This window comes from Eubalaena glacialis, chromosome 7 (genome assembly GCF_028564815.1).
Source record: "Eubalaena glacialis isolate mEubGla1 chromosome 7, mEubGla1.1.hap2.+ XY, whole genome shotgun sequence".
Lineage (NCBI taxonomy): Eukaryota > Metazoa > Chordata > Mammalia > Artiodactyla > Balaenidae > Eubalaena > Eubalaena glacialis.
In genome coordinates this window covers 30,412,670-30,436,750 of record NC_083722.1, presented here as the reverse complement: position 1 = coordinate 30,436,750, position 24,081 = coordinate 30,412,670, and the positions used below count along the sequence as shown (strand labels likewise).

At 44.3% G+C, this 24,081-nt stretch overlaps 1 protein-coding gene across 1 annotated transcript in view; it reads right to left on the bottom strand.

Moving 5' to 3' along the window:
• CLIC5 (chloride intracellular channel 5) overlaps positions 1–24,081 on the bottom strand; it is a 112,388-nt gene that overhangs the window by 45,962 nt on the left and 42,345 nt on the right. Inside the window, exons 2-3 of the mRNA XM_061196129.1 lie at positions 10,595–10,704; positions 6,663–6,788 (exon numbers count right to left, since the gene is read on the bottom strand). Coding sequence (XP_061052112.1) covers positions 6,663–6,788; positions 10,595–10,704 — 236 coding nt within the window. The remainder of the gene's footprint in view (positions 1–6,662; positions 6,789–10,594; positions 10,705–24,081) is intronic.

The following is a 24,081-nucleotide window of genomic DNA, read 5'->3' as shown; positions in this document are numbered from 1 at the left end:
CGAGACACAGAGAAGCTAAGCAATTCGTCTAAGTTCACGTGGCCAGGTGGCAGACCCAGGAGCCCAACCCAGGCAGTTTCACTCTGGAAGCCCAGATCTTAAGTTCCATGTCTTGTGGCCTCTCACCTACTCTGCTGTTTACCCTCCAAGCCCCCAAACACCCCTTGGAGCTGGGCTGAGCACCATGGAGGAACTCCCCTCAACCACCAGGAGGGGGCGCTCTGCACAGGTTCTGCACACATATTTTCCTGAATACCCTGGGAATCATCAATTCATCTGCTCTGACTTGGGGTACAAAGCAATTGCTCCTGCAGGATGCTAGGTTAATCTTCCAAGACAAGGGAATTTAGGATCATCCATCCCTATTTTGGCTTTCTCACATAGAATCTGGCATGCTCTTAAAATGGAATGCCTTAAATTATTTTAATGTATACCAAGTGCTCCTTGTTTTTGCTTGATAAGGTAATAATGTAAAGAGAGAAGGGCCTAGATAATGCATTTTTCCTTTGGGTTTGTTGGGTTTTTTTTAATTTATGCCATCATTTGATCAGACGTCCACTAATCTGACCATTTCTTCATGGCCAGTGTGGGCCAAACATGATTGGGTGGTAGCAAATCCAAGACAGGCAAAAAAGGGCCATGTGTTCAGGGAGACCATGCGAGTGCCATCCTGTTTTCTAAGCGCTATGATTCATTGAGATTTGACTTTATAGCATAATGTCCCACTTGAAGACTGTCCTTGTGGGAAGTGTGTCTTCAAATATTAATCTTACAGAGTTTGGTAACTAGATTTGGGGCAGCTACTGTACAGGATGTTAAGTGCTTTTATTTTAGCTCCATATTTACACTGCATTTTAAATATGCAAATAAGTGGGTTCCAGGGTACATTTTGTTTCTCTAAAAGGCTAACAAATAGTGCTTCATTTATAGAAACATCTTTGAAATAAGATTGTGATGTCATCTGGTGACAATCAAAGAGATGGGCAATTTCTCTCACTCAGGGGTGAGCAAATGATGGCCTATGGGCCAAATCCAGCTCAACATTTGTTTATGTACCTCCCGTGAGCTAAGAATACTTTGTATACTTTTAAATAATTGAAAAAAATCAAAAGAAGTATATTATTTTGTGACATGTGAAAATAATATGAAATTCAAATTTCAGCATTCTCAGATAAAACACAGCCACATCCATTTACTTACGTTGTCTATGGCTGCTTTTACTCTACTAAGACTATACGGCCACAAAGTCAAAAATGCTCCCTGGCTCTTTCCAGGAAAGTTGGCCAACCCCTGCTCTCAATAATGAAAATTTCTCCCCACTCTGTTTTTAAGATATCTTATTTCAAATGCATTCATTTTAGATATGCACTTAAGCTTCATTCTGGGAAGTAAAACAGTTGGCCACTCATCAAAACAATTTTTTTTGTAAATAGTAGCAAAAAAAAATAAGATATGATTGCAGATGGAAATGCTCTGATTGGCTTAGAGTCCCAAAAGACGTCTCACTGACTAACCATAGGCCACCACGCCCCTGAACAAAAGGACTCCATGCAACTAAACCAACATGCAGTAAGCACCTACCAGGGGCCAAGCCCTGTCCCTGGCATTGGGGATACACTGGAGAAAAAGAGAAACAGTCATCTTGTCCTCATGGGGTGACCTCTGCTGATTCCAGGGGCTCTTCTGGCAGCCTGAGTGTTGACCCTCTGTTTTCAAATAAGCTAAAAAGTGGAAGGAAGTCCCCTCTCTCCCTCCTCTGTTATTCCTGCTTCCTCACCTCACCAAACCCTCACTGGAGAAGCAGATTAATGCTTCTGACTTTTCTGCTCCTGAACTGTGTGCTTGCCTTGTCTTGTCCCCGCTACTTAAACAAATGATCCCTGGAGGTGGATGGGGTCTGGCTTATTCATAAAAAGACAACCACTGGCATCTGTGGATTTACGACCTAAGCTCACCAATTGTTTTTATGATTACACCTGGGAGACGGTCACAAAAGAGGCACTGACCGCTCTAGCTCTTCAAGCTGCCACATAATGAGCTCTGACTCTATGTCAGGCACTAGGTTAAGCAGTATCATCTTCAATAATAGTCCCTCGAGATCAACATGACGGTCATCAGTTTATAGATGTGAGAATTAAAGATTAGAGACGGAATGAGTAATTTATCTGCAGCAGAGACCACACATGCTCATTAAATATCCATGTGCCTCTCTGCATTTCCCAGCTCCTCCCTCTCAGATAGGTTGGGGTCATGTTGACTGGATTCTGACCAATAGTATGGGAGGAGAAGTGATGTAACCACTCATAACCCTGGGCTTTAAAAATATTTTGCAGGATCCTTCTCCTCCCTCTTTCCCTGCTGAAGGAGTCTTGGAAGAAATGTATTTCAAAAGCTACAAAATGGAAGAGGGCCACACTACCCACTCTGACTCCGCATGAGTGAGAAATAAACCTGTATTCTGTTAAGCTACTGAGATTTTGTGGTCAATTTGTTACTTCGGTGTAGCACAACCTGGTGGTTCAGATTAGAACCCAAGGCATTCTGACTCCAAAGCCCATACAGTAAGTCCCCTACATACGAACCTTCAAGTTGCAAACTTTCAAAGATGCAAACGTGCATTCGCATGTCCAATCACGTAAGTTAGTTCACGTGTCTGGCGTACACTGTCACGTGCATGCATCCTCTACAAGTGGTTGTACTTTTGTGTACTTTACTGTATAGTATTGTAGAGAGTACAGTAGTACAGTATCTTTATTTCAAGCCCCGGATGTCCGGAAGCAAGCATAAAAGCAGCAGTGATGTAGCTGGTACCGCTAAGAAGTGCCAGCTGTTGTATTGTACTACTGTACTTTTCAAGGTACTGTACTGTAAGATTAAAAATGTTTTATTTTTTGTGTTTGTTTGTTTTTTATGTATTATTTGTGTGAAAAGTATTATAAACCTATTACAGAACAGTACTATATAGCCGATTGTGTTAGTTGGGTACCTAGGCTAACTTTGTTGGACTTATGAACAAATTGGACTTAGGAACAGGCTCTCAGAACAGAACTCGTCCATATGTAGGGGACTTACTGTACTTTCAGCCACAATGCCATCCTGTCCTTGGTACTGAGGCTGCTTCTCCACCTCCCAGAGGATCAGAAGAAACTTCGTGATTTTTACTATCGTGAAATATCCATAAACATTTCTTAAAATAATGAATTCACAGTGTCTTCCAATTCTGGTATGGCTCTGAACACTGTTAATACTCGTGTGATAGTTGACTGACTAAATGACAAGACATGTAACTAGACTCTATCCGTTCACTCCCCTGAATTTTTATCACTGTTTATTTCAAACCGCAACCAGCTCTGGGAAAGCACTTTGAAAAATTCGTGGAATCATAGACCTTCTGCTGAAAGGCATCTTAGAGACTATGTAGTTTCAGAGATGAGGGAATGGGGAGGGTCTGAGAGGGCGCGAGGCTTGGCCAAGTTCATACAACAAGCACTGTGTAGAAAGGTGGCCGGACTTTGGTCTCCTGACTCTCACTTCTGGATCCCATTAACTCGGGCCATTCCACGAGGATGAGGATGAAAGGTAAAGGCAGCATGTCAACAATAATCCCGACGCTTCCCTGTGGAGCATTAACTGGGTCAGTCTAAGGAGAAGGATGGAAGTTCGTCTCATTTGGAAACTTCTTGAGACTTCCTAGATTCCTCACTTTGACACCAAATGCTTTGTGGAACCAAATGTGATCTTTTAAAAAGATTGCTGGAGTGTTTGTATGTGGGTTTTTTCCTTTAAAAAATAAAGCTAAGGGGAAAAAGGCTCCCACAATTTCTTGGCTCTCTGGCAGCTTTTACAAACAGCAGTGTGATGAGAAACACATGCCGACCAGCGTTTGTGGAACAGAAACGGGGGTTTTGCTGCCCCCTAGAGGACCAGAAGGCCAGGCTGCCCTCCTCCTGGGGCCTCTGGACATCGGCCACCTGACCGACCTCCCAGCTAGAGTTGGTGGGAAGCCAGCCGAGGTGGGTGGCTTTGCTGTGGGCAGAAGAGCCGGTCTCCCTTTGCAGGGCTGAAGCACAGGTTTGCTGACATTTCCTGGGAGGTAATTATGGCACCTGCCCCAGTCTGATCCATACAAAGGCATCTAAAGGACACTCCTGGGGGCTCTGCAATGGTTGATGGTCTCATCACTAGGGCCCCACCTTGGTGCCCTTCTGGAGTTGTGCATTTTAAGAGTTTTGAGGTTCTGCTACCGGGGCGTGGCGGACCGTAGGGTCACTGACACGTCAGGAATGGACTTAGTAAAACCTCCTACACACACTGCAGTCCAGAGGGACCTGGACCAGATGAAGCAGAGCTCAGGACAGGTGGAGAGAGAAGTGAAGAGGCAGCGTCTATGTCCTGCACAGCTTAGCCTGATTCGGATCATGGAAATTTTCCAGAATCTGGTGATGGCCCTCCTCTGGAAGAATCTACCTGTACACATGGGCATACAATTCCAGCGGGGGCGGGGGGTCTCATGGGCCCCCTTGGTCCTGTTGGGGATGTAGATTAGAGAGCCCTGAGTTAGAGAAACAGCCCCGCAAAGGCACCGCTGGACGGGGATTGAGGGAGCCTGGCTAAGATGGCCGTGAAGGGTCATCCTTTCACAGGGGAGGGCATGGAGGCCGAGAGCAAGAAAGGGACTGGTTTGAGGGGTCACAGTGCATCACTGGCAGATCCAGGAGTGGACCTCAGGCCTCCAGGCCCAGCCCAGCCCAACCCTGCACGCCTCCACCCACCAGTCTGGCTATCTATCCTCCGCATTGTTTCAGTTTCCCATTCCCTACTGGCCTTGATGGAAGCAAGGACTCCTGCGTGCGGGTATTACTTCTAGAAGGGAAAATGTTAACTTCATCGTGGACTTTTCCCTCTGGATCTCCCAGGCAAAGTCCAAACTCTATTTAGTTATTGAAAACAGCATTCATTTTCTGTTGTTGGATTTCAAACCAGAGCCAGCAATGAGGTTAAGTCCCAAGGGAGGAAGAAGGAGCCTGAGCCCACTGGGGGTCTTTTCAGCAAAGTGGCTGGTCTGGTGTTACGGGTGGGGCTGCCCAGCTGATTTAATCCATGCATTTATTTTAAAGTCTATTGGACTTGAGGCAATTTTCCACACTCAGTACGGAGATAAACTGTCCTAATGTGGATGACTGAGAATACATTTTTAGGAAGAATGTATAAATGGTTGAGGCTTAATTAGATCACGACTGGGAGTTCTGATTTAACAGTGATTTGCTAGATGTGTGACCTTGGGCAAGTTACTTAACCTCTCCAATCCTCAGTTTCCCCAGCTATCAAATTAGGATAATGATAGCACCTACCTTTAAGGGCCCACTAAGTGAGGGCTATATAAATATCAATTAAAAAATAAAACTTCTGGGCTTCCCTGGTGGCGCAGTGGTTGAGAATCCGCCTGCCAATGCAGGGGACACAGGTTCGATCCCTGGTCCGGGAAGATCCCACATGCCACGGGGCAACTAAGCCCATGCGCCACAATTACTGAGCCTGTGCTCTAGAGCCAGCAAGCCACAACTACTGAGCCTGCATGACACAACTACTGAAGCCCACATGCCTAGAGCCCGTGCTCTGCAACAAGAGAAGCCACCACAATGAGAAGCCCACTCACCGCAACGAAGACCCAACGCAGCCAAAAATAAATAAATAAAATAAATAAATTAAAAAAAATAAAACTTTAAAATAAATGCAAGATGGTCATTTTTATAGTCAATCCCACTTATTTTACCTACTAAGTATGTCCTAAAATCCTTCCTACCCCTCTCCCCCCATTTCACTGTCACTGCCTTAGCCCAGCTCTCCAGTCTGTCTTACCCGGAATGTCACCAATTGGCTCCTCCTAGTTGATTTCTAGGAGCTTTTCCTCCTCTGCCCTCCCCCTCTTCCCGCATCCCCCAAAGTAAGCCTGAAAACTGATTCTCCAACACTTTTGCTTAAAGCTTTTCAGTGACTATCCTACAGGATAAAGTCCGTGCACACCTTACTCTATATGTAATATTATTGTTCCAGTCTTTTTTAAAACAGTGATTGTTTGAATCCCTGATTTCAGTAGAGTACAATGAACAAGTCTAGTTTCCAGCAGCTTTTAGAATTCACCTCTCTTCTCTTCACTCCTCTTTCCCATCAGGAGCAGCTTATCTACCGGACAAGAACCCACAGCCCTCTGGCCTCTCCTCTCCCTGAGCTCGTTTTCAGAAGAGGAACTGCTTTCAGTCCGTGTTTTTCATGTTTAATTACGGGCTCCGACCTGACAGGGTCAGATTTATGACTCTTATTCATACCTTGGTGTGGTTTTAAGTCATGGGATTACCTCTCTCCTGGCTGACTTTTCACTTCGTCGGCCTTTCAGCTCTTGTTCAGCAATGAGGGAGCCTTTGCTTTCACTCAGGCAGAGGGACCTGGCGTTAAGGGGCATCAGCTCTTGGGGTTGGACTTTGTGGAGCAGGTTTGAGACTGGCATCCCTTTGGGGGTGGGGAGGGCCATGTGGGACTCTCTCTTTGCAAAGAGGGTCCTGGGCTCTGGATTGATGAGGATCCTTTGGAAATCTCCCCCAGGATCTAGTAAAGCACAAGGACCCCCCCCCCGTCATTAGCTCAAGAAACAAGCAGCTCATTACTTTTCGGGGGTCAAAGTCTCCTCAAGGAACTCCTCGATCTTATTGACGTCCGTCTTCACGTCCCCGTTGAAGGTCAGGAAGGGCGGATGGGTGCCAGGGGCGAGGTTGTGCAGGTCGGCTGGCTTTCTGTGGAGAGAGCAAGGTTCAGGGGGTGGCTTACACCAGGGCGCTTCACGGACAGGGAAGCCCAGGGTGTACTGTCCATTAGACGCCCGTCAGCAAAAACAGACCCGGTGTGGGGTGTAGGGCAGAGGAGGTTGGAGAGATTCTGGAAGGATGTGGTGTGACACAGGATATCCGACTGGTGGAATTCAGTGAGAGAGGAGCAAGTCGGGATGGACTTTGAAAAAGCAGTGTGATCACAGGTGAATATCTAAGCTAAAACCAAGCTTCCGATACCCAGGGAGGACGTTGGGCTTTGCTTTCAAAAGGTCCTTCACCCATTAGCTTTACAAAAATGCACGAGGCAGAATCCCAAACTTTAAATATTCATGAATTCAGTCACGCTTTTACACTAAGAACGATCTTCTCTGTACTTTAAGGTTTGCGCAATGGGAAGGAAGTGACCTTGTGTTTGACATGGGCCCCTATTCACGTCCAAGGGTGAGCTTCTGGGCTCCCCACAGCCGGTCAGAATGGAGGTGCAGAGACGGAGCAAAGCAAGGGGAAGAAGGGCTGGCGGATGGATGGAGGGAAGTGGGCAGGGAGAAGGCTGCACAGAGGACAGAGGGAGGAAGAGGAGAAATAATGATGGAAACTTCCCCGGGCAGGGCTGGAACACCAGAGTCACCCAGAACGCTCTCTCTGAGAATGCCACACTCCTTGTGGGAGGCAAGCGTGGAAAACATTAGATGGAGGAACCGAAAAGGAGTAAACAACGGGGAAAAGGAGTCTGTAATGAAACACATTCCTGGCGTAATCAGCTTGGGAGGGGAAGAGAAGAATTTCAATTAAGGTGCCCCTCCCACGTCCTTGCCCAACACACACACTCTCCAGCTGCCTTCTGTGGCACTTGGAACTCCTCAGACAATTGACACTGAAAGCATTTCTAAAATCTAATTTCCTTAGTCCCTGTGTTTATTTTGTGAGTGTTCTTCCTTTCACACATTCTTTACCTTCTCCTCCTGTTTTTGAAAGCTCACCTAAGGCAGCAATGCTTGGGTTCTCAGCAGGGAGGGAAAATCTATACTGATTTTATTTTTCAGCAATGACTTCTCTGTGGCTTAAAGATCCAGAAATTATTAAGGATGTTTTTTTTTTTTTCTAGGACTCAAGAGAACAATGGCCTCTGGAGTCTGGCATCCTTGGGAAGTACTGCCCTGACCGCTGTAGCCCAGCTGACGTTGCCAATGGACACTGGTCAGGGGTGGCCCCCTCTCTTTGTTGACCCTCTTCAGTAGTTATGAAATTATGTAATTAGAACTTAATTACATATTGCCAAGTCTAACTTACAGATTATTTAATGTATATCAGTTCTCCTTCCCTGCCTGGATTGCCAGCTCCATGAGGGCAGGATGATGCTAAGAAGAGCCAACATGTGTGGTGCTCTTGCTAGAAGCCAGCAAAACACAATGCAAGTGGTCCATGGCCTGCCTCATCAGATCCTCACAATAACTCTAGAAACAAGGCATAACTTTTATCCCCATTGTACAGGTAAGGCAACGGACTCAGAAAAGAGAAGGTTCAAGGTCACTCCACCAATACACGGTGGTGCCAGGATAAGAAATTAGTTTTATTAGGAATTGCTAAACTTCACTGTATCATACATTTAAAAAATTCCTTAATTCATATACATATATATATAATATATATATAAATTTTTTTTCCAGTAAGAAATTCTCCTTATCTATAAAACTGGAGTCGTGATACTTGCCTGGCCCACTTCAAAGGGTGTTGGCAGGATCGGACGTGATAACAGCTAGGAAAGAGCCTTGTAAGGATCTAAGGAATGCTGGGGTGGCTCCCTCTCCCATTCTGATCCCCAGCCAAATACGAGTCTACTTTCACAGATGATACTCCAAAGACCTCCTATTCTCCACTGAAGGAAGCCATCCTTTCCAACTGTATGCAAGTCTGCTCTCTTTAGTTGTCACAGACAATATCTGCATTTTGTGTGTGTTTTCATTCATTTGACAGAAATTAGTCAGGGCCCCGAATGAATGAATTGGCTGCTATGGCAGATACAAAGAAACTTAAAACATGATCTCGACTTGCCCTTGAGGAATTGAAGATCTGATGCGAATGACAAAACAAACTTCGCAACTGATGTGTCCTGAAGAACGTGGCATTTGAACCAAGAAGATCGGTTTTTAGTGGCAGCCCCTCCAATTCCAGGTGGGCACCTTGGACAATTCATTTAAATGTGTCTGTCTTGGTTTCCTCATATAGAACGAAGAAATAAGATCTCCTTCACAGGGTTACACTTTATGTGATTTTTTATGGGAAAGCACGTGCTAGTTGTAAAGCATCAGGATTGTAGATATCGTAAATTGGTGAGATGCAAAATGGACCATAGGTGAGTCTGGAGGGAGGCTGAGTGATAGATTTGCCTGAGAGTGGTAGGGTGGGAGGGGGAAGCTTCTCAGGGGAGGGGGTTGCTTCTGGGGGCTGGGCACCATCTCTCCGTTCAGGAAAAACAGAGAGCCTCTGTGAGACAGAGGAAGCATCCCAGGCAACGGCTGGAGGCCAGAGGGACAAGGGCAGCGGAAGGTGGTCCAGCCTGCCAGAGGCAGATAGGTCCTGGGAGATAATGTTGGGAAGAACCAAGGCAAAGACAAAGGAGGGCTGCAGATGCATTTATGCTGCAGGCAATGGGAAATGTCAGGAGGTTTTCTGAGTAGGGTGAGCCACATGATTAAAGGATTATTTTAGGAAGAATATCCTTATGATAATATAAAGGATGGATCAGAGAGAGACAGAGAGAAACCAGAAGGATGAAGACCAGTTTGAAGAACAGAGAAACAGTCCAGCTGCCAGTGGTGGGACCCACACCATGTGTGGGCTTTGGGAATGGACAAGGGAGCCTGGAAGTAAGAGACAGCACGGTGAGAGAATGCCCTGGGCTTGGCGACTGACGGACAATGGGGGTGGCAAGAGAAGGGAGCTGGAAACGTTTCAGTGCCTAGAAAAATGGAAGAACAAAGGAATTCAGGAGGGGACCCCAATTCAAAGGGAAAATGAAGGTACAATTTTTGACACACAGATTTTAAAGTGATAACAGAAAATGCAAGTGGAAATATCTAGAAGAGAGCAGGGTTCTGGGTATGGAATAATTGACATAAAGGTGACAAGGAGAGTATGCTAAGCTCACTGGGGGAAAGCTGTGGCAGGAGATAAATACCCAGGGAGTGAGCCTGAGCCAGTCCACATTTAAAGGACAGGCGGAGGAGAGGAAAGAGAAGAAAGATGGAAACAGTGTGGCTTGTGATGGTGAACAATGCCCGTATTTTTAACGGCCATTAAAACTGCACTTTAAAAGCAGAACGCTAGTAACTCTCCATCCCGGTCGCTAATGCAGAGCTCTCACACAAAGGAGTTCTAAAGATGGGAACATAGTGGGAGAAATGGTCTGGATCCCAACGCCTTGGAAACTCAACCTCTCACACCTGAAGTCCGGCTGGGGTCCCCTAGGTTGGGGGCACTAGTAGGACCAGAATGGCTCACTCCCAGATTTTTAGATGCCGTGCCCATCTCTGTGCCAGACACTCTCAGTCGAGATACCCATTGTCCATTCCCTCCTTCTTCCTTGCTAATCGGGACTTGCTCTGTTCCAAGGGTGTTGCTGGCTTTTGCAGCCTCCCTTGTAACTAGGGGTCTGGCCAACAAGGTGTGAGCAGGAGGCTGCTGGGAGCCTCGAGGTTTTCGCCCTCCCTCATGGAAGAGTCTCTCTTCCTGCAGAGAAACATATTGCTCATGAAGGCAGCATCCTTTACCTTTTCAGATCCACAGTGGTGACATTGAACACAACTCCCTTCAGCCAGAGGATCATGAAGAGGCGCTGAGAGAAGGGACAGTTGCCGATGCTTTCCCCATCGATCCCAGCCTAGAAAGCAAAGCACCAGAGTCCTGAGTTAGCTTGTGCACATTAGCCAGAAGGAATATAGGATTATAACAGCCAGAGCCCAGTCTGAGCAGAACCGAAAGTCCATGCCCCAGCCTTCCTTTAAAGTTGCCCTCTAAGATTTATCCTTGTCTTCCGAATGTTTATGCAAGGTGACACCTGGCACAGGGTGAGGACTCAATAAACACGTGCAGAACTGAATGTGAGTTTCCAGCATGGTGATTATGGACAGTCATAACTTTCTGAAACCATTGAACCCTTGCATCTCAGGGTAAAAAGAGACCTTCAGCATCACATAATCTTAACACAAATGATGTCGGACCAACTTCTCTACTCCCGAGTAATCATCTCGTCTATGCTTGAATATCTCCACTCACCGGCAATGTGTATCTCTCAAATCAGTCCATTCTGAGGACAGTTCGAACTATTTCTAACCAGTTCAAACCAAAGAAATCCTTTTCTTTGGTTATACCTCACCAAAGTATGTTCCTCTGTAGTTTATCTTCTACCCTTTGGTCCTTGCTCCATGAAGATGTCATGAGTACAGATCCTCAGATTTTGACCCTATCGCTTTCTATCTTGTCAGCAGGCTCAAGACTTTAATCAATGTCCCACTTAGTTGTGACTACTACTTGACCTAGTGTCAATAAACCATTCATTTGTTAAATTATCCTTTTACTCAACGAATACGTATTGACCATGTACAAGGCACTGGAAGAAATTACACAGGGGATTCAAAACTGCATTTACTCGGGAGCTAATGGCCTCCCGTGGGGTGGGCTGGGGGATGAGATGGGAACACATAGAAAACCATGACAGATAGCATTATTGAGGACCTCCACACTTCTGCTCCCCACATTTCCCCTTCTCAGTACCCTCCTCAAAACAGCAGATTATTTTTTTTTGGTCTGAAAGGCAGGTCTATCTTTACCTCTGAGTAGGCTGCAGAGATGTGAATTTTATAAAGAATACACTTTCAGCAAACATACGAACAAAAAGTTTGGGGAACTGATCTCTGTGTAATTTTTTTTTCCAGTGAGTGGTTTATTGGCCCCAAAATGGTACTTGGAGGGAGAAATCACCCACTCATTCTAGTTTGCTGTTGGCTCCCCTGGAAACCGTGGTGGCATCAGGACCAGGCTCCACTAACAGGGAGGGTTCAAAGAGGGAAGGCCCCCCAGCCTTGCTTGCAAAGCTGTCAGCAATCCAACCAACATCCTGGAATGGGGGCTTACTAAGATTTCTTTTTCTTTTTTTTGAAAGAGAAGGAGAAAAAAACTACCCTCCAAGCTCAGCACATTAGTTTTCCCCTCGAGGTTTGTTTGCTGTGGGGTTCGGGTGGGAAGGCAGGTTTGTGTCCTTATTTCTACCTGGCTCATCGCTCCCAGCAGAGGCTCAGGTTTATAATGGAAAACTGGCGCCTTTGATGGTATTGCTTGTAGGTAATTGCTATGAAATTACAGTTATTTTACCTCTCTCTTAACTCCACCCAGAACCCCATCCTGATTCAGTTCTCACTTTCCTTAGTGCTGGAGACAGACCCACCCTGAGTGTTTCAGACACCACGGCTAGGTTATAGAAAATCAGAAAGGTGGAGGGCAACAGGGTGGGTGCCACCCCTGCCCACAGGGCTAAAGTTACTGATAAAGCCACACTCAGACAGGCGACTATGAATTTAATAATAGCTCGTTGCAAAACTTGAGTTGATGACATCAGTTCCCTATGACTTTCTTTCCCAAGAAGCACTCATCTGACAGGTTCCTGGTCCTTTAAGACATCCTGACAAAGGAACTTTTCCCCAGGGCCGGTTATGGTGTAAGTGACAAGTGGAGAATTAAAAAAAAAAAAAAAAAAAAGCCACGGTCCACACACTCTCATCTGTTTTACCTCCGGGGGTGGAGGTTGGGGTGGAGGTGGTCATAAGGGGATTGAAGGAGGTACTACTGAATTATTGGAATTCTTATTAGCTGGACCAAAAATTCATATAATAATGTTAATAATACCAACGAATGTCTATACAGTCAGGCACTGTTCGAAGTGCTTTACGTATATTATTAACGCATTTATTCCCCATGCGAAACCTGTGTAGTGAGATAGTGTCACCATTTTACAGATGTGGAAGCTGAGGGGAAATTACAGAGAGGGGAAATCACTGGTCTGAGGGTCCCTGGAATGAACCCAAGCGATCTGGCTCCAGATTCTGAGCTCTTAACTGCCATACTCAGACTCCACCCTGAGGACCCAGCCCAGACGGGTAGCACGTTCACCCAAGGTCACAGAGCAGGAGGCGCGGGTGCTGGATGTGCGTGATGCATCCCAGCCTTCAGTCCATGTGCCACAGCTCTGCGGGCTGGTGGTTGTCACAGCTCCCCACATTTCCACTATTGTCTTATATTATGATTCTAGACCTAGTAGACAAAAATTGCCAAAAGACCAAGAGAAATAATATGCGAGGATTTTATGATTTACCCTTACTGTCTTTGCATCTCTCTTGAAGCTTCCCCTTCCCTTCCCTTCCCTTCCCTTTTCTTGTGCTAGGAACATTTAACATGAGATCTACCCTCTTAAAAAATGTTTCGGTGCACAATGCAGTATTGTTGACTGTAGGTCCAGTGCTGTAAGCAGCTCACTTTGCTCAAATGAAACTGTATTCCCGTTATTAGCAACTCCCCACTCCCCCCTCCCCTTGCCCCTGGCAACCACCTTTCCACTCTTTGATTCTATGACTTTGGCTATTTTAGTTACTTCATATAACTGGAATCATGCAGTATTTGTTTTTCTGTGATCAACTTAATTCATTCACCATAATGTCCTCGAGATTCACCCATGTTGTTGCATATTTTAGAATTTCCTTCTTTTTTAAGGCTGCATAGTATTCCACTGTGTGTGTATACCACAGTTTCTTTATCCATTCATCTGTCAATGGACATTCAGGCTGTTTTCATATCTTGGCTATTTAAATAGTGCTACAATGAACACAGGGGTGCTAAGATCTCTTCCAGATTCCAATTTCAATTATTTTAGCTAACTACCTGGAAGTTGGATTGCTGGATCACATGGTAGTTCTATTTTTTATTTTTTGAGGACCCTCCATACTGTTTTCCATAGTGGATGCACCACTTTGTATTTTCACCAACAGTGTGCAAGGGTTCTAATTTCTCCACATCCTCACCAAGACTTGTTGTCATTTGTTTTTTCCAGAATAGCTACCTTGACAGGGGGCGAGGTGAGATCTCATCATGGTTTTGATTTGCATTTCTCTCATGATTAGTGACGTTGAGAATTTTTTCATATACCTGTTGGCCATTTGTATGTCTTCTTTGGAGAAACATCTATTCAACTCCTTAGCCATTTTTCAATTGGGTTATTAGGGTTTTTTTTTTTTTACTATTGAGTTGTTTAGTCTCCTCTTTTCTTCCTTCACAACTCACCAGTTGCCCATGGAAACCATCTGCTAAACTCATGGGTTAAATGTGGTGAGCTTGTGGCAACCACTTAAAACATTAACCAAAAACTTGGTGGGGCTCAATGGGACCCCAGGCCCTGAAAAGTATGAGGGAAAATCCAGATGGGCTGTGGTCCAAAGAGGCTCTGAGCAATGTGGGCTGGGGACAGGCAAAAACATGGTGTACTGGGTTGAATAATGTTCCCCCCAAATTCATGTCCACACAGAACCTGTGTGCATGACCTTATTTGGAAACAAAATCTTCACAGATGAAATCAAGTAAAGATGAGGTCACGCTGGATTTGGGTGGGCCCTAAACACAACTGGTGTCCTTATAAGAAGAAGGAAATTTGGACACAGACATAAAGGAGAAGGTCATATGAAGAGAGATTGGAGTGATCTGTCTGCAAACCAGGGAACACTAAGGATGGCCGGCAGACCCTAGAGGCTAGAGGAGACAAAGAAGGGGTCTTCTCTAGAGATTTCAGAAAGAGCATGGCCCTCATGACAACTTGATTTCAAACTTCCAGCCTCCAGAACTGTGAGAATACATTTCTGTTGTTATAAGCCACCCAGTTTATGGTCATTTATTTTGGCAGCACTGGGAAACGAAAGCAAACAGTAGGGTCAAAGGAGAATGGTGTACAGCTACTGGCAAACTTCCCAAGTTCACAGTTCTGCTTTGCCATGGGCCTCGCGTGCACACAACTGCCAGCCAGCTATGACCCCAAAGTACTGTCTGTTCCCTAGATATAGTAAATTTATTTACTATTAAGCGTATATACTATACTATACCTTGTTATACTATACAGTATTATATACTATATTAAGTTGTAATAAAACATAAAATATTATACACTGTATAATATTACATACGATAATAGTAATAGCATGATGTAATTATATAGGTTGTATGATTATACTTTATATGTTGTATGCCAGCTAAGTCATATTATATGTTCTGAAATATTGCCTTCCACATAGTCTCTCCCCCATATGGTGAGCTTGGCTTTCCCCAAAACACGACTATGTTTTATTCACGTTACCTTCAGCAGCAATAAGCACAGGTACCTGAAACTGAGTTGATATTCAGTGCCTGTTAGAACGGATACATGTTGAGGGGAGGGTGATATTGTTCCACTTTTGTGGCTTGAGTATCACAAAATTTTGATGTTAGCCCTCTGAAGAGCATCCTGAGAAGAAAGCTTGGGTTGTAGAAGACATTATAGCAGGAGATCACGGTTCTAGACCCACCTCTGCCTGTAATTCACCGTGTGACCCTGAGTCTCAGTCTTTGCGCTTATAACTTCCCTCAGTGTTGTGAATTCAAGTGCCTAATGAAATTAAGCAGCTTACGACAGCAGTTCTCAAACTCTTTGGTCTCAGAATCCTTTTATGCCTTTCATGATTGGTGAGAATCCCAAAGAGCTTTTGTTCATGTGGGTTATAGCTATCGATATTTACTGTATTATAATTAAAGTTAAAAAATATTTCAAATATTTGTTTACTCATTCATTAAAATATAATACTAATAATAAACACATTACATGTTAACATAAATAACATTTTAATTAAAGAAACCATATATTTAAAAAAAGAAATTTAGTAAGTAGAGTGGAATTGTTATATTTTTACAAAATCTTTAAAGTATGACTTAACAGAAGTTGGCTTCTGCATTCAGTCTTTTGCTACTTGGTTGAAGTATATGAAGAAAATCTGGCCTTACCCAGATATGTAGTTGGAAAAGGGAGGAGTAATTTAATAGCCTTTTCAGATAATTGTGGGTATTTTTCTTTTATACCACACCTAAACTCAACAAGTGGTAGTTTCTTAAAGGTTAGTTGATAGGTGGAATTTGAAACCCTATCAATGAAATTCTTCTGTTCCACTAAAACCCATTCATCTATCTCACACTTTGAATGGGTCTTTTACCCATGAATGATTTTGTCACATCACAAATTCATCTTTTGGAAAATAGCATTTCACGGAGTTAAACAGACCTTCCAAATGGTGATACATCTCTTTATACAGTTGCAAAATATCTCATTCAGTAATATCACCACTAAGCTCATCAGAAAAGTTTAAGCAAAAAGAGGCTCTCAAGATCCTGGTGGCAAATACCTGTTTTCCAATATTCTCATTTTCTCTTGAAAGCTTGTCTTTTATCATTGGCAATGAATACTGTCAGCTGTTAGTCTTGAAATGACAAGCTCATTTCCTTGATTTCCCAGGAAATGTCTGGCAAATAAATACCAAGTAGTAAAAACCATAGTTTTTCTTTTTTTTTTTTTAATATTTATTTATTTATGTGGTTTCACCAGGTCTTATTTATTTATTTATTTATTTTATATTTATTTTTGGCTGTGTTGGGTCTTCGCTTCTGTGCGAGGGCTTTCTCCAGTTGCGGCAAGCGAGGGCCACTCATCATCGCGGTGCGCGGACCTCTCACTATCGCGGCCTCTCTTGTTGCGGAGCACAGGCTCCAGACGCGCAGGCTCAGTAGCTGTGGCTCACGGGCCCAGTTGCTCCGCGGCATGTGGGATCCTCCCAGACCAGGGCTCGAACCCGTGTCCCCTGCATCAGCAGGCAGACCCCCAACCACTGCGCCACCAGGGAAGCCCAAAACGATAGTTTTTCTGCTGGTTGTCTTTCAGGCAAAAACTGTTCTGCGAGAGAAACTTCTGGTCACAGCTCAATCGCACAAGTGCTTCTCCTGAGACAACCATTGTGCTTGGCAGGGAGGCCAAACAGCTGGATGTGCATTTCCCATTTCATCTGCCAGAATGTTTAAAAGACATGTACTTGTGAGTTGAGATTTAATTACATGAGATAATTTTTACTGCTTCATCAAGATCATTCACAAACGAGACTGGCTTTTTTTTTTTTTCTGTCCATGCATGACTCCTCTGTTATACCACTGCCTCTATTTGCCCTAAAATGCCAGCAAATTTTACCCACAAAATAGCAACCCCAGGGAGAAATGATGATTTTGAAAACAGTTGTGACCTCTCAGCACCCCCCAAAGGATCTCATGGACCCAGGAGTCCATGAACAACATTTGAGACCTGTTGGGATAAGATACCCCATGAACAGACCAGGTACATAGAGCTTCCTCTCCAGACAATAGAGTGAAGTTGATAATTGCCCCCAAATCATTTGAGGGCACCAAGGTCCAGAAGAGGGAAGAATTATTCAGAAAGGATCCAAAAAGGAATAGCAGAATGGGGAGAGATGACATTTAAGCTTGACAGATGTCGTGTCCCTTATCAATTTATTGTTTCCCAGCTCTGAAGTCACCCTTCAATAAATGCTGGGTGAGAAAGAGTGGCAATTCCTTTCGGCATTTCTAAAGTGAGCATGCAGGTAGGATTTCCCAGAAGAGAGGACTGGAGGGACCCTGCAGGAAGAAGGGGCTCTTCTGCTGCCTCTGGCATGGGCTGGGGGTCAGCAGTGAGCCTGCCCCCGCCCCAGCCCAGAATGTGATCCCTCCAGCTCCCTGTAGCCTCATCCTGCTGCTAGCCCTCTGGACACAGAAGGCAAAGCCTCCATGTAGCCTGCGTTAAGTCTGCCTGCGGCCGGGGTGTCCACACAGATCTGCCACTTACTCTGCAAGCCCCATGTGGCCTGAAGCCCCCGTGTTCCCACTGGCACCTGGACCCCACTGCACACCTATGCCCCCATTGCTGACCGTCTGCGCCCCTCCTGAACTCTGGAGGGTGGCTATTGCTTGCCCAGCGACTCCAAACCAGCTCTGGCCTTGCCAGACCAGTGAACGTCTATGCTTTCTGCTGGGCTGACCACACTTCTCCTGTGAGAGTTGAAACCCTTCTAAGTTTGTCATCCCTTGGCTATTCTCCTTCAACTCTAGGGTACCATGTAGTGTCCTTATATGTAATGGTTACTCTTTTATCATAGTTAACTACTGCTTTATGTTAAACTCCTGCTAAAATCACTGTGTGGTTTCTCTCTCCTAATTGGACCCAGACTATGACAGATGCTTAAATGTCAGATATTTCAAAATGGAAGATTTTTAGGCTATTTGTCTGATTCCCTTAAAAATCTCACAAGGTTAAGTCCTAAATGAGGTACTAGAAGAAAGAAACCTGAATTTTCTCCAGAAAGTTAATTAAGTCACCATTTATGTCACATTTCAACTTTTTGTTACTTTAGTCCATGAAAACTATCCTTGAAGACTCAAGTGATTAAAAATTTTTTTCAAGTTACAGATAAAAATTCTACAACAGTTGGACAAGAACTGACCTCAAGGATGATATGGTCCAGCTCTTTCTTTTTACTGGTAAGGAAATAGGCCCAGAAAGTTTAGACGTTTTGCCCATGGTTGCACAGCCTGGTCCCATGGCAGAATCTGGGATACAATTTTTGTTTTTAATGCTGCGCTGTGGCTTATAGGATCTCAGTTCCCCGACCAGGGACTGAACCTGGGCCATGGCAGTGAAAGCCCGGAACCCTAACCACTAGGCAACCAGGGAACTCCCAGGGATACAATTCTTGATTCCTAATTCCTAGCTTTTCTCTGTGCCAGGCTGGTTTTTCTCTTACGGAAAGAGTGTTGAAGTGACAAAGACCACAGGAAGAGGACTTTCTTTGGATATAAAATGACTCATCTTTATAGCACTAGACTGATTCATATCACGTGGAAGAGAAAATTTTTCTTCATAGTAGCAATATTTGGATCTGCCCACTTTCTCTTATTCATGTAAGTCAGATAATATTCCTTACTATGACTATTTTTTTTAATACCAAATTATCTGCTGTTCCAATAATTTGGTTGGTCAGCCTCCCATGAACAGAGATGGGATTTGGGGCGGTATGTGGTCCGCTTGAAGATGGCGAGTTCTACCCTTGAAGAAACAACATTCTTTTTCTCAGCAGTCACATAAGGCTTAACTCACTGGGGTCACTCAGGCATTTTTCATTCAATAAGCAGTCAGGTAATAAGTACACATTTGAGGCTTCAGAGAGTCTCAGCATTTATCTGAAGCTGATTATAAAGGCTGAATCAGCTCTATGCAGAAGGCTGCCTATATAATGTCATATGAGGAATTTCAGGTGTATTAGTCAGGGTTCTCCAGAGAAATAGAACCAGTAGGATTTGTGTGTGGATAGAGACAGAGATAGATAGAGAGAGAGAGAGAGAGAGAATTGTCTCCACCCAATTGTGGAAGTTTGGTGAATCTAAAATCTCGTGGGCTATGTCATCAAGTTGGAGACTCAGGGAAGAGTCGCAGTTCAAGTCCAAAGGCAACCTGCTGGCAGAATTCCCTCTTCCTCAGACGTTGTCAGTCGTTTCTCTATTAAGGCCTTCAACTGACTGGATGAGGCTCACACACAGGATAGAAGGTCACCTGCTTTCCTCAAAGGCTGCTAATTTAAATGTGAATCTCAGCCAAAAAAACACCTGCCTAGAAACAGTCCGCATAATATTTGACCAAATATCTGGCACCACAGCCTAGCCAGGTTGACACATAAAAATTAAACATCACACCAGATGAATTTAAAAATATTACCTGAGACAGGTAACCCATCAATTTAGTATGTGTCATCTCAGCTTGCCAGATGGTTTTATAAACAACTGAACATAGTTATGTAAATATCCCCTCCCAAAGGAACTCGTAGGCTCCATGCCCAGAAGGCTACTCAGCTCAAGTGTCTGACTAAGAGAGCAGGGTCCAGTGGTACCTTGGACCCTGAGTTACCGGCCTGGTCTGATAGTGGCTTTGGGGCCAAGGCTGCCTACAACCCAACGTGTTGCATAATATTACTGTGCTTGAGGCCTCTTGGGAGTGACCTTCAACCTACGCTGAGCTTTATGGCTTTCTGCACTGAGTCTGTACTCACCCTCCTGTTTGTTCACACACCCTCCGAGAAAGACCTGCCCTCTCCAGCCCAACACCACACCCTAACACCATGCCCCTTCTTTCCACTGCTGCGTGTTTTCCTACCTATTCTTTCATGTCCAAACTATTTGAATAGGTTACTGTGTCTCTCTTAAAATTCTTGCCAGTCCTGCTTCTACTTAACACCCTCTTCTAAAGCGATTCTCTTTCAGTCACTTTCTGGGACTAGGCAATTTCCCTTCCTTCCTTCCCTCCCTCCCTCCTTCCTTCCTTTCTTCCTTCCTCCCTCCCTCCCTCCCTCCCTCCCTCCCTCCCTTCCTCTCTGACTTACCCTCACTTGACTCTGGTAGCTAGAACTTTTGATTATCTCTTCCTCTTAAAACTCAGCCCTCTACTGCCTGCCTTGTCACCTGGTGCCTCTCCTGTGTCCGGGGCTGGCTTCACACACATGCCATCTGTGCGGATGCACGAGACCCTGAGCTCAGAAGGGCCTCACACTTGGCTTAATGCTCTGTTTTCGCTGTCTCGAAATTCTTTTTTTTTTTTTTTTAATTTATTTATTTATTTATTTTTGGCTGTGTTGGGTCTTCGTTTCTGGGCGAGGGCTTTCTCTAGTTGCGGCGAGCGGGGACCACTCTTCATCATGGTGCACGGGCCTCTCACTATCGCGGCCTCTCTTGTTGCGGAGCGCAGGCTCAGTAGTTGTGGCTCACGGGCCCAGTTGCTCCGCGGCATGTGGGATCTTCCCAGACCAGGGCTCGAACCCGTGTCCCCTGCATTGGCAGGCGGATGCTTAACCACTGCGCCACCAGGGAAGCCCTCGAAATTCTTAATCATTTTTGAACAAAGGATCCCTCGTTTTCATTTTGCAGGGGGCCCCACCAGTTGCAGCCGGTCCTGCATGTGACTCTCCTGTTCCTTTACTGACATCCTCCTCTTCCCGACCTTTGCCCTCTCAGCTAATTGCTCTTCCCCCGCCATACTTTGTACCCTTTTGAGAACTCATCTACTCCTGAGAACATGATTATTCCCCCCAAGACAGCAAGAACTCTGGCTTTTCGACCTATAAACATGCTATTTACCCGGAGCTTAAAAAAAAGGAAAAGGAAAGAAAGGGAACGAAGAAAAAGAAAAATGTTGAAATGCTGCAGGGCTTGCTTGCTTTAAGTCTTCCTTGTTAGTTCCTCCTCCTTTCCTAGTGTTCTCACTCTAGTGTTATGTATTATTCTAGAATTTGCTTCATTTCTATTAGATAGTTTTGCAGTTACTAGATACATGAGGTTTTCTTATTAGTAAGTCAGACACTATTCTGTATTATTTTTTTTGATACCAAATGATCTGTCCTTCCAACCATCTAGTTGGTAAGCCTTCCACTAGCATGGATGTGACTTGGTGACTTGTTTTATTTTGGTTCTTTATTTTACGAAACCCTAGGAACCCAGTAAGGGCTCAAGAAATGTAAATTTGATTGCCCTGGTATGTCTTCCAAATGACTCCATCATGCTTAGCAAGGCAGAATGGCTCTCATTCATATCAAAAACCTGCACCAAGGCTTAGAAGGTCTCAAAGTCCAAATCCTCTGCCTCTAAGTTTGACTCTTCTGCTGCCCTGGCCCTACGTGTAACATTTAAAAACTAAATTCCATTGCACTAGAGGCAGGCTTGTGTCCTTGACTTCACAGAGTTCAGTAGTACAGTGTAAAGGGCCTGGTGTAGAGCCATGCAGACCTGGGTTCAAACTCCAGCCCTGATATCAACCAGCTGGATGTGGCAGATTTTATTTTCCCGAAGTGGCTACAGTACTATTTTCAGTCCCATATACTCTCCAGCGGAAAAGCCTATATTTTATTTCTTGAAATTGGGTGGACCTTTGTGGCAGTGTAGATGAATAGAAGAATGTCACAGTGTGAGATCTGAGACCAGATCATTAAAGGTGATGCAGATTCTGCCTGGCCCTTTCTCTCATTTGGGTTGCTTACCCTTGGAACCCAGCCACCATGTTGTGAGGAAGCCCAGAGCCCATGAAGAGGCACTGTGTAGTGTTCTGGCTGATCCCCAGCTAAGTTCTCAGTTGACAGGTGCCCTCAACCACCAGACACATGAATGAGTGAGATTTCAGATGATTCTAGCCCCCAGCCTTTGAGCTGTCCCAAATGATACCTAGTGAAGTAAAATGAGTCATCCCCACTAAGCCCTGGCCAAACTGCAGGTTCATGAGCAAAATACATGTTGTCATTGTTTAAAGCCACTAAGTTTGGGGTGGTTTATTATACAGCATATAACTCACATACACACACAGCCTCAGGTTCCTTATCTGCAAATTGGGGGCAAGAAACGTCTACCTTGCAGGGTTGTTCCACAACTAGATGATAATATGTACAAAACACATAGTTTTCATTTTATAAATTTAGAGCTATTGTCATCATGAGCACAGAAGATAAACATTTAGGAAGATCTAATTAAACAACCCTGTTTGTGAAATGCTATGCCTTAGTAAAGAGTCAGTAGACCGCTCTTTTTTTTTTTTAACATCTTTACTGGAGCATAATTGCTTTACAATGGTGTGTTAGTTTCTGCTTTATAACAAAGTGAATCAGTTATACATATACATATAATATCCCATATATGTATAACTGATTCACTTTGATGGCACAAAAATTCAGCAATACCTCCATGTTCAGGGTTTTGTGTGTGGAGCAATACATTCAATGGAGAAAGTAAACACAGGAAGAACTATGGCCACTGTCCATTGACCAGAGATGGGTGATCCTAAGCTAGGGCAGAATCCCATTGACCATGAAGGGGAAAAGGGAAAGTGATTCATATTTGGTCAGCTGTTGGTACAATGATGGGCACATGCACATCTGTTCTCCACAAGGCCATTGAGTTTCTATGCAGAGCAATATTCTACAACCAAACAAGGTTTTCAAGTAGTTCAGGAACCAGACTCAAAGGTCTGGAATTCAAGGAAGATGGATGGGGTAAAGCTAAGGGATCAGGTCTGTGACAGATTCCTGGCAGTTTTATATTGAAGCCCAGTGGAAGCCTTTGTGTCCTCTGAATATCCGGGAACCTTTGCCACAAATATTTATGGGACCGTCATGCTATTCTTTAGGCCTGATTATGGCTCTCTATGCTCGGATCAGGAGAACTGAAAGCTGGAATTCTTCCACCTCAGAAATGTACCAAAGCACAGGAAACCAAAGAACGACACAAATCTACAGCCTCATATAAACAGAACTCCTTCCCACGTGGGTTTAATTTGAAGAAGACATCTTCTTACTTAAGCCTCCCCTGGAGAATACCAGTTCCTAATGGAGGAAACATGCCTTCCACTTAATTAGGCCGCTGTCAAAAGTTTTGCTTTCCTCCCTTGACATACTTTTTATTATTCAAGATGCTATAGAAACTAGTTCCAGCTTTTGATCATGAATCCATTCCCCCTACATTCATGGAATGAGCCTGCAATTCCTATAATCTTCATACCAAATGAGGGTATCTTGATACTGATTCTCTGACAAACAGAATGGTGTTTGGGATCCTGTGATAACGGAGATTCTGCAATTGTTCTTCATCCTGCCCTCTGCTCTGGTTGTCTGCGTGTTGAGTTTTTAATCGAACATCTTAATATCACAAAATGGTCTGAAAAGACTTTAGAGAAATCACAAAATCTGTCACCGGGCCTCTCAGTTGGGTTCACTAAGCTCTCATCTATCCAAACCTCTCAAATATGAGAGATTAAAAGCCTTGTGGCACTAAAATCAAATCTGAATCATGAGATTTACTAAATAGGGTGATGTAAATCCAGGACCCTATGGAAGATTCTTTGCAAAATTAGTATTTTATAATATGTCAGCGAAGTAGGGCTTATAGAGCTTGAAAAGTCTATTCTAATATTCATTTAATAATGCCATGTCCAGGTCCCATGCTCAGATATTCTGATTTATTTAATCTGGAGTAGGACTCAAGTGAGTTTTTTTTTTTTTTTAAACTCTCAAAGTGATTCTAATGTTCAACAACGCCTGGCCATCTCTGACCCAGTGGTGTTCAAAACTGG